Source organism: Cyprinus carpio, chromosome A22 (genome assembly GCF_018340385.1).
Source record: "Cyprinus carpio isolate SPL01 chromosome A22, ASM1834038v1, whole genome shotgun sequence".
In the NCBI taxonomy this organism is placed as follows: Eukaryota; Metazoa; Chordata; class Actinopteri; order Cypriniformes; family Cyprinidae; genus Cyprinus; species Cyprinus carpio.
Window position 1 is genome coordinate 5,293,344 of NC_056593.1, and position 11,927 is coordinate 5,305,270.

An 11,927-nucleotide genomic window follows, 5' to 3' on the forward strand; every position below is an offset into this window, starting at 1 on the left:
ATTTGTGTAGCTGCACGAACCAATGGCGCTTCAGTCCACCAAAAGGGGTGGAGCTGACTGCTATACAAGTCGGCTCTGAGCGCCATTTCTGGAGTGATTCGTAAGGAGGGCCCTGTAAGGCCTGAGGACTATAGATTAAGTCCCAAGTCAGCGCAGTGTGAGGGTGAGGTGGATTCAACTCCGAAGCTCCCCTCAGAAATTTAACAACCAGGTCATTTCTGCCAATTGAATAATCAGCCACAAGAGAATGTTTCACCGCAATGACCACACTTTGAGCATGGACGGTGTGCACCCCTTGTTCAACAGCTCTTGTAGAAAGAATAGACATGTCACAAGAGGATGGGTTCTCATTCCGTGCTGCACACCAGTCATAAAAAACTGACCATTTAAGGGTGTTTATAAGGAGCTCTAGCTGCCAAAATGGCACTAGTTACACTCGCGGAAAGCTTCTAGGGCTCCTTTTGCAAGCAGTGTTTGCACTTCAGACTGGAGAATGTCAGCATTGTGGTCATGTACAGAGATTTGAATAATACCTCTGAAGCGAGCCTTTAAGCAAACTGGAGCAAGTAACCTAATTCTACCGTGCTGGAGTGCTTAGGCAGGAAGTGGTGCATGACATGTGACAACTTCTGAGCAGCAGTGAAGCGCTTTGCAAATCTGCCAGGCAGATGCTTGGCATACCCTTTTTCTTCAGTGCTGTCAACAGAGGTGAGGGCAGCAGAATTAGAAAAGTGGACAAGCACCAACTAGGGGCATTCCCTGTCAAACAAATAAAAAATCGAAATATCAGGTCGGATTTATTAACTGTCAAGATCCAATGCCTTTCTCCGCATCTCTGCAGCACAGCAGTGTAGCGCACATTGATAGGCAGGTCACAGACAGACAGACAGACAGAGAGCCACAGAAGTCAAGCTCTCCCTCCCTTTCCAGTTGTGTTGGTCTTGCTGTGGAGGTGAGTGGTGATGAACAAAAGACTAAGCTAACTGTGCCTCGAATTTACAGCTAATTATCCAAAAGACAAAAATAGTTAATTTGTCTTGCTAACATCGATGACTCATGAGAGAACTACCATGTTAGTTAGCTAAAGTTAGCTAAGGCAATAGGAAGTCTAGTAGTTACACCAGTGCGTGTTATTTCACTGCATGATTAAGTTTATTTAAATGCATTTAGAATGATCAGAAAATTCAAGATATGGGGTAGAAATGTATATATTTATTTCATTTCATATAGTTAATCAGTATCACGCAATTGTAATATTGATTTTAAACTGCAGTTCAATAAACAAGAATTTAATATAAGACACTTATGTTGTTGACACAATATGTTTCGCCAACAAATATAATTCCAATTTGTGTCTCTGATCAACATGATGGTGTTTCCTTCCTTCCTGAATCAACCGTTTAAATTTTGTTCAATCGCAATGACTCACTTATTAACAGTGACTTGCTGCCACCTACTGGCAGTTTTAATTTCACATTTAAAGTATCTTTTCATTTTTTATTTTTTTTTATAATTTCAAAAATCAGTATACAACATGTTATGTTTAAAATATCAATGCATGTAAATGCCTCTTCTAATGCATCTTCTGTGTTTTCTCTGCACTGCAAAGATTAATTTTGTCAATACTGATTTTATTTACTTGGTAACAGCCGAAATAACTTATTTCTAATTGACTGATTCAATTTAAGAATTTGATTGAAAGATTATGCACACTTTTAGAAAAAAAATGGCTTACAAAAGGTAAAAAATGCCCATAAAAGGTAAAAATCCATTTATACTTATTGGAAAAGATTAATTTCTATCACTGCTGTGAACTGACCACCACACAGAATATACAGAATTTAAAAAACAGTAAAATATATTTTTCACATCTTTCACACATAGAAAACATATAAAACACCAATTAAACCTATTCAAAATGTATACCCATTAAACAAATAGGCTGCATCTCAAAAAAGCAAAGTCACCTGAAACAGTAAAATACAATCTGAAAAAGCACTGCAAATATTGGGGGTTTCCTAATGCTTAAACAAAGGTTGCTTTAACAAAATTAACCCTTTTTCCTACCTTGAAAACTTGACACTTTCTTTAAATATAATCACAGTTCCTGCCATTTGAAATGTAGGAAAAAAACAAAACATTTATATGTGGTCTACATACTGAAACTTACTATGAAAACTCAATAACAGAATTACATAAGCTGTAACTAAAGAATATTAACTAAAAAAAATAATAAAAAAATGGCAAGTTATATTTTAGATTTTAGTCTTTTTAGTATATTCAGTTTTATATTGTTTATCAGTGTATACTAGAATAATTAATACTGAAGGCATAAAACACTAATAAAAACTATTATGGCATTTAAAAAAAGGTGTAGAAACTATTTTCACTCATGGCTTGTAGAAAGATTAAAATGGTATTTTCATGTAAAACTTTCTATAATAATCTTTGTTTTATTTACAATTCCAAAATGCATTTTTCAAGTGTGTCACAAAGTGAAAACTAAACTGAAAGAAGTTGAAAGTAATAAAACAAAATAACTCAAATTAAAAACGGTAATAACCCTTGACCTTAGCACATCTTAGGAACATTCTTACTGCCTTGCGAAAGCTCGTCAAACTCCACAATCCAGCAATGACTGATTTGACAGACGGTTGCGGTTTAGTAATTGGGTTTTGGTGGCTGCATGTAGGCGGGGTTGTGCCGGCTGATTGGATGTCTCTGAAAGCATAGGAGCAACACCCGGCTGGGCAGGTGGCTGCATGGGATACATGGCCTGGCCTCCGTCATATGCACCCTGAATAGTGGGATATCCAGGACTCGCTGGAAACAGTAAAAGACACTATTTACTTTCACAGAAAAGACTACTACATGGTCTCAGTCTATCCAGCACTAGGTGTTCTTACTGGCCACGTGATACGAGGGTGGGGGTCCTGGTGCATATGACTGTCCCTGATATGGTCCTGTCTGCATAGGATGACCCCCGTAACCTGGTTGAGTCGGCACTGGTTGGTATTGTGGGTACTGGACTCCCTGCATTACAGGCTGCTGCTGAATGCATTGTGTATTCATGACTGTAGTTACATGTGTTTGTACCACAGCTGTGGGAAAAAAAAACAAGACAGAAATCAATTAATAATTCAATTTTATTAGCCCCCTGAATAATTTATAATCCCCTTTAATGGAACAGTTCACCCAAAAATAAACATTTGCTGAACATTTACTCGTCATGTAGAATGTAGATGAGTTTGTTTCTTCATCAGAACAGATTTGGTGAAATTTAGCATTACATCACCAGTGGATCCTCTGCAGTGAATGGGTGCCGTCAGAATGAGAGTCCAAACAGCTGATAAAAACATCACAACAATCCACAAGCAGTCCACAGCACTGCAGTCCATAAATTAATGTCTTGTGAAGCCAAAAGCCGCATGTTTCCAAGAAACAAATCTATCAAGACATTTTTTAATTTAAACCATCGCTTTCCAGACAAAATAATCCATAACAGCACTTTCTCGTGTCCAAAGTCTCACATCAAAATCCACCAACATATTTGTTTAGAACTGTTTTGACTATTTTCACTTGTAAACAGTGATTGATCTGTGCATATTTCTCTCCTGATTCAGACAAGACCCTTTTATTTATTTATTTTACTGGAGATAGCAATATTATGGATAGAGGACTTGCATTTTGCCCAAAAATGACAATTTAATGTTATGAAGCATCTTAATGATTGATTTGTTTCTTAAACACATTTTTAGCCTCACAAGACATTAATTTATGGACTGGAGTCGTGTAGACTACTTGTGGATTATTGTGATGTTTTTATCAGCTGTTTGGACTCTCATTCTGACGGCACCCATTCACTGCAGAGAATCCATTGGTGAGCAAGTGATAAAATGAAACATTTCTCTGAATCTTTTCTGATGAAGAAACAAACTCCTCTACACCTTGAATAGCCTGAGGACGAGTACATTTTCAGTTTTTGGTGAAGTGTTTCTTTTACACTAAAACACTTACGTCTGGGTTTTCTGCACATTTGATAGATACAGCAGCAGGGGCAGCAGCAGCAGATGAACAAGATGATGAGGACCACAACCCCCGCAACTGATAAGCCAATGACAACACTAATGTTACTGCTGCTGCTGGACAGATAAAAACATGAAGCAACAAGCATTAAAAAAAGCATCTTCTAGTATATCAAATCTATAATCTAATCTATAAATCTTATTTATATATTAAAATGTTATTAATTAAAATTTCATTTGTTGAAACATTTCAAATATTTTATTAATTTAATGAAACCACACTGGTTACTTCACTGCTTAGTTTGCTTTGTGCTTGGATTATTAAAAATACAAATCAGGATTCAAACCAGGGCCCTAACTGCAAACATGGCCACTAAAAAATGGAAAACATTTGTTTGTGTAAAATATTTGTTACAACATTTTTTAACTTCTTTTGTCATGCCCTGTCTTGCCTGGGGCCACCACGTTAACCCCCTCAAAAATCTTTAAAGCAACACCTTAGTGTGTTTGTTCTTCAAGTAACAAAGTGGCTGTTAAAAGCGTAACATGCACCAATCAGTCAGTGGGATGCATTTTGTAAACTGCATTTCAGTGAAAAAGACCACAACCTCTGTAGGAAATGGATGGTGTGGCAAGAAAAGGGAAAGACAGAACCTCGACTGATACAACGGCGGAAACATTAGATAAGTAAATTTCAAGATCAAAAACAGACATTAACACTAATATACACAACACATTTAAGTGTAAATCTCTGGATTGTACCAGTTCACAGAATTATCAGTAGATCACAGCTATGGATGATGAGGGAAATTAAAGCATTAGCTGACCCAAATATAAAATAAATTGACATTTTTAAAGATTCAAAAAATGTTGGTTTTGGCATTACATGGGGGTGTATATATCGCATTGGTATTGTTCATCCTCAGATAACTTCGAATATTCAGAGGAGCAGCAGTATCTGTTATCGCAGCTTCCACAGCAGTGCTGCCAATACCCGCAGCTAATCGAAGGCTTGTACTCGTTATTGCTGGTGAAGTAGCCCTTACAGTCACCAAAACCTAAAAGAACAGTAGAAATGCGACACATTTCATAAAAGACCATACGATGAAATGATAAATTCAAAAGAACAGACTTTATAACGTGAACACCGTTTAAAAAGTACCGTTAAATCAAGAGCTGTACAAATGATTTTTGTACTTGGCGTCAGGGGCGGCGTTAGGGGTGGGCTAAGGGGGCTGGAGCCCCGAATGTTTTCAGCAAAGCCCCGAATGTTTTTATTACCACCATGCCATCAATGAATTTTTCATGCCCAATAAAGTAATTTATATTAGAATTAAAAATAAATAAATAAATAAAATATCTCTTGACTCTCACGTCTACAGTGTCTGTCAATTTACGCGTTGTCATTCACACCCGACAAAAAACCGCCCACTAAGTCTAGTGCTTCTGACTGACATGTAAACTGGCCAACCATCGATGAGCGTCTGTACGATCCAGCCAATGATATGAGATCTTTTGGAGCCAGGCGTGTAGTATTTTACTAGATCATTTATTTGAAAGTTAAAATGGATATTTCAAATTCTTCAAAAAAAAAAAAAAAATAAAGGAAGTTAAAACACCCCCCAACCAGCACTTGAACGCCAAGATACAACAGCTTCAGGTATCTGTAACTTTTAATCATAGTATTATATTTCTTTTTCGTGGTTTTAAATTGTGTCTGATTTAACGTTACATGTTGAAACATCTAACAGTTAACGGTTTGCGCAGCACAGTATATAGGACACAGTGACACAGGCCGAGGCGGTTATAATGTTTGGTTAGCAAGGTCTGTGGCAGACTTTTCGTGTCAGGGCAACACTATAACAATAAACAAGATAATAAAAAAAGAACATATATCGCAAAGGAAATGGTTCCAAACAAAGCATGTTGTTGTGCTCTGCAGCACACATCACTAGCGGTGTTTACTGAATAAAATTTGCTGCGTGAGTAAATGATCCACTGACCCATTCATTAAAAACAGTTGGCTGACTTTTTTTTTTTCTGAATGAATCATTCTGTTTCGAACGAATCCATTGATTAAATGACTGACCGACGCAGCACATTAAGGCAGTGGCTTCAATGAAATCAAGACGATGCACTCTTAAACTACCACCATCAATGCAATAAAGTGTTTCAGAACGAAACGGGATGGAGGGAGCTGGCAACATAAAACCACTTTACAGTTTTAAGTGGTATGTGTTATCATTAGTTACTTCATTACCAATAAACTAATTTGTTTTTATAGCATTCATTATATTTGACAAAATTGTTTTTTTTTTTTTTTTTTTATCAAAATACAATTGTTTCATTACAAAAGAATGTTATTAATTTTCAGACCATATGGACACTAAACTAATGTTAACAAACACAATTTTACTGTAAAGCATTATAACAAAAAGAGAATTCAAAACAAATGAAAAAAGGCAAAATCACGCAAAGTAGGAAGTGGGCAGCACACTTTAAGAGGGAGAATAGTTATAAAAGGGTATTGGTGTGGATAGAAGAAAAATTGAGATATATCGAGAGGGAAATGGTTCCAAAACAAAAGCATGTTTTGTTGTGCTCTGCAGCAACACACAGCGGTGTTTCTGAATAAAATTTGCGTGAGTAAATGATTCACTGACCCATTCATAAAAACAGTTGCTTACTTTTTTTTCTGAATGAATCATCTGTTTCGAACGAATCCATTGATTAAATGACTGACCGACGCACCATTAAGGCAGTGGCTTAATGAAATCAAGACGATGCACTCTTAAAACTACCACCATCAATGCAATAAAGTGTTCAGGGACCGAAACGGGATGGAGGGAGGCACATAAAACCACTTTACAGTAAAGGGGTATTTGTTATCATTAGTTTTACTTCATTACCAATAAACTAAGATTTTTTTTTATTGCATTCATTCATATTTGTAAATCTTTTTTTTTTTTTTTTTTTTTTTTTCAAATACAATGGTTCATTACAAAGAATTTATAATTTTCAGACCATATGGACACTAACTAATGTTAACAAAACACAATTTTTTACTGTAAAGCATGATAACAAAAAGAAAATTCAAAGCAAATGCAAAAAAGGCAAATACGCAAAGTAGAGAAGTGGGCACACTTTAAGAGGAGAATAGTATAAAAGGGTATTGGTGTGGATAGAAGAAGAGAAAGGAGTGGCGAGAGACAAGGAGAGCCCAAAAGGAGAGCTGTTATGATGAGGAAGAAGAAAAAACAATTGAGAAAAGAGGAAAGCAGGCAACAGCAAAGTTAGGACAAAACTTTATGAGGCAGCCACAGCAGAGGAATGATGCACAGACTTCAGTAGAGGGTAAGGTTTATCTGCTAGACTGAATAACTTGAATCTGTTTACTGTAATGCATAAACACAGAGATAAAGTCCTTTGTAGAGTAAGAGTATGTCAGTGCACTGCTTAATGTTTGCTTCTTATCCCTGTTCTACCAGGACGAGTGTAGCAGTCAGGCTTGATTGGAAAAGAAAAGAAAACTGAAAGACAGAGACAAAAAAAGTGAGATATAGACACAACATCAGCATATGTGTCTGGATACAAGGGATAAACTTTAAATAAAATGTTTTAAATATTTGTTTTTTTTTATATTTTAAAAAAGGTAAATCTTTCTGATTTATTAAAATAAAAAGTCACATGGATTTTTCTGGGCTAAGCCCCGGATCTCCACTCACCCTAGAACCGCCCCTGGTAATCGGACTGATGTTGATAGATTCCTTGGATCATGAAGAGAACACCGATACCAATTTTACCAATATTGGCTGAACTTCATGTCCACAATTTTGATTCATATTGACAACCTACATCGTTGGTCCGATTTAAACCAAATTTGCCCTGGATCATCTTCAGACCAAGCTGTCAAAAAGTTATGGATTTCTTGTTGTTGATAGAAGATGTTTTTTTTTTTTGGATGATGGAAGTTTTTTGGAAAGATGACAAACTGCATTTGAGAGCTGTATCTCTGCAAATGTTTGACATATTTACACCAAACTTTGTATGAGCCAGTGTCACCTCACACTGACCACAAAATGCTAATAACTTTTGATTGCATTAGGCTATTGTAATGAAAAAAATATTCCTTGGGTCATGCCGACAACAGACATATACATGTCATATACGCAGTACATATACGCTTTTTTATACAGCACTGCTACAAAATTTAGGCATGGTGCCAAAATGACTCTGAGGCTATATCTCTTCAAAGCTTTGACATAATGACAACTAACTTTGTGTGTGCCATTGTAACCTAACCTAACACAGAACACACCAAAATGATTTGATTACAGCGCCACCTGTTGGTCAAAAGTGATAAGCAATTTAATCATATTACTTGTGGTTGTATTCATGTTTTTCAATTACAATCATTCTAAAATTGCTTTTATTGCTCATTGTTGCATTTGGTCTGATGCTCCATGCCATGCTAAGCTCCTCAATTTGCCGTTGGAGTGCTTGGCCCCATAATTGCTGCTTGCAGCTATATTTTTAATTATTTCTGTCTATCATATGCTGGTGCAGTTGTTTCTATTCACTCCAATCTCTATTTGTAAACATATGCTGTTGTTGACACTTCCCCTAGCCCTCTCAGCAAGTAGATGGAAAATGCTCCATTTGGTTTTTAAATGTTGTAGACAATATATATATATATATATATATATATATATATATTATATATATATATATATATATATATATATATATATATATATATATATATATATGCATTTATATATTCAGGATTTATACATATTTTCAGATTCATTTCCTTTTATCCAGACTTATGACTATATATTCAGATTCACTTTTTTATATTCACAATTTACATTTGTATATTCAGATTTACTTCTGTATATTCAGACTTATAAATAGATATTAATATTTACCGCTATATATTCACAATTTATATTTATATATTCAGATTTATGTCTATATATTCAGATTTACATTTATATATTCAGACAGACATTTATATATTCAGAATTATAACTATATATTCAGATTTACTTCTATATATTCAGGCTTATAACTTTATATATATATATATGTGTGTGTGTGTGTGTGTTGTGTGTATGTGTATGCATGTATGTATGGTGTTCCAGTTTAATGCATTGAAATGGGTTTCACGAATGTGTAAAAAAATAAGAGTTCAGTACTCTATATAAAAAAACATCTGATTAATGATCTGAAAATATACATAAATATACATAAATGGTGTTCAAGTTTCATGGATATAAATGGGTTCCGTACTGTAAAAATAATAATAATAATATGAAAACCAAGCCTTGTGCATTATAGAGAATAAAATATCGAGATGTTTACAGTTGGTCTGATACCTTTATCTCAAACAGTGTCAGAGTTTAAAGGGGTCCTATTATGCTCTTTTATAATGTCTTGATTGTCTTATTTTGGGGTGTACTAGAACATGCTTGCATGCATTTACTATGTACAGATATGTATTATGTATTATGCATATGTATTATTTTTTATTGTTATTTAATTCTATCATAATAACATGAATTCATTTATACCATAGTCCAGTTCTAGGCGGCATATGTATGCAAACTCATTGTCTGGCAGCAGGAGTCGCTGTTGGAGTGATACAGATCAAGGTTTTCCAGGTAACCGCTCCACACACAGCAGCTCCGCTCAAAAAAACAAACAACAACAACAACAACAACAAAACCCGCTTTATCAGACATTACATGCAAGATTAAATTAAAAGAACATCCATTTTTCTGAAGTCGGTTTCCTTCAGAAATACAGTGCACTCAATGTATGGAAAACACTGTAGTCTCATAATTGAAGTGTAATTTCTGCAGATTACATCATTGACCAGTATTGTACTGTCAGCAATTTATTATAAAAACGTTTATAATAATATTCTGAATATTTTACAGTTGGTTTGATACATTTATCTCAAACGGTGTCAGAGTTTAATTAATTTAAGTGGATACAGTATAATAAACATTAAAAATATGGATTCATTACTGTATATAAAAACAATAAAGGCATAATCTGAAAAATTTAGCCTTGTGCATTATAGGGAATAATATTTAGAGATTTTTACAGTTGTTTGGATACCTTTATCTCAAACGGAGTCAGAGTTTAATTTATTTAAGTGGATATAGTATAATTAACATGAAAAATATGGATTCAGTATTGTATATCAAAACAATAAAGGCATAATCTGAAAAAATTAGCCTTGTGCATTATAGGGAATAATATTCTGAATATTTTACAATTGGTTTGATACCTTTAGATCAAATGGTGTTATCATTTAATGGATTTATATTATTGCATACATTAAAAGTTGTAAAATTATTATAAAACACTAAAAGGTCATTCAAAAAACCGAGCTTTTAGACTGGTAATTTATGTGTGGCCTATAAACCTATTTTCACCCTCAATTTCTGTGTAAAAATGTGTGTGTGTGCAGCCCATTTTAGCTTAACCAGCCATTTCTACCCAGTGCAAGTTTATTTTTTAGATTAAACTGTTTTATTTGCAAGAGCATGTCAAAACATTTTTCATAAACCTTTGCTTTGTTGGTAAGCATATGTATAATTGCTTTAGTACACTTATTGGTGATGAATGAAATTTACTATCAGGCTCACTTACCTTACAATTTCTCTGACAAGCTTAATGTAACTCTGCCCTGCCTGCCTTAAGAAACTCAGACCAATCAAAATTATTGTTACATGTCAACAAGTGTTGAAGCAACAATGCAAGATGAGTTACTGTGACTGACTATAAAAATTTTAAGAGATATGATGCTACAATCTTATTTGGCCCATTTTACCTGACTTCACCCAATTCCAAACCAAAATGGTTTGAATCTTCAAAAATGACATATATATATATATATATATATATATATATTTATTTGGGTCAGTTAATGCTTTAATTTCCCTCATCATCCATAGCTGTGATCTACTGATAATTCTGTGAACTGAGACATGGTACAATCCAGAGATTTACACTTAAATGTGTTGTGTATATTGTGTCAGAGGATAAATTGTGTCAGAGGTTAAAATTAGATTGTGTTTTTGCTTGTGTTTTTAAATTGTGTCAGAGGATAAAGGATGGTTGTATATAAAAACTTTCTTTCATTGTTTCGAATCCAGTCAGATGGCTTATTGATGGACTTAAAAATTGGATGCCTGTTGCTATGTTTTTATCAGCTGTTTGGAAGCTCATATCCCATTCACTGCAGAGGATCCACTGTTGCAGTAATGCTAAATTTCTCCAAAAAGTTCTGATGAAGAAACAATCTTCTCATTCTTCATGATAAAATGTTCAGCCGCAATGTTTTATTTTTGGTGAACTCTAATGGGGTTTATAAATAATTCAGGCTACAAAAAATTTTGTAGTGAATCCATGTCTTGTGTTTTTGTCCACAGCTGTATGTACAAACACATGTTTCTACAGTCATAAACACAATTTTCAGCAGCAGCCTGTAATGCCGCTACGCACAATAAAACCAGTGCCCACTCAACCAGGCGATGGTCCAGCCTTAAAGTAAACCATATCATGAACTCAAATAGACCTGGACCCCCACCCTTGTATCATGTGGCCAGTAAACAGTACTGCAGCATGTAGTATCTGGAGGCTGGTAAGATCTGCAAACATCTACCTGTTTGAATAAAGCCTGGACTCTGAGTGCAAATGTGCTGACTTTTGCTGTTTGGATCTGTTGTGAAGTTTTTGGCAACAAAATTCATACTTGTTTGGACTTTCTACATTGTTTTTTTTTCTTTTGACATGGCACTTGTAAAATTCACTGCAGAGGATCCACTGGTGATTGTAATGCTTTATTTCTCCAAAAGATGATCTGTTGTTGACAGACAAGACGGT

General features: G+C 34.9%; 1 protein-coding gene across 1 annotated transcript; it reads right to left on the bottom strand.

Annotated features, from left to right (window-relative positions):
- Window positions 1-1,192: 1,192 nt before the first annotated feature.
- LOC122134997 (protein shisa-5-like) lies at window positions 1,193-5,303 on the bottom strand. Its single transcript, XM_042712412.1, has 5 exons — window positions 5,188-5,303; window positions 4,912-5,083; window positions 4,018-4,104; window positions 2,907-3,101; window positions 1,193-2,823 (listed from the first exon to the last, which is right to left on the bottom strand). Exons 2-5 carry the CDS (start codon window positions 4,943-4,945, stop codon window positions 2,615-2,617), a joined length of 525 nt encoding a protein of 174 aa, XP_042568346.1. The 5' UTR covers window positions 4,946-5,083; window positions 5,188-5,303; the 3' UTR covers window positions 1,193-2,614.
- Window positions 5,304-11,927: the final 6,624 nt, after the last annotated feature.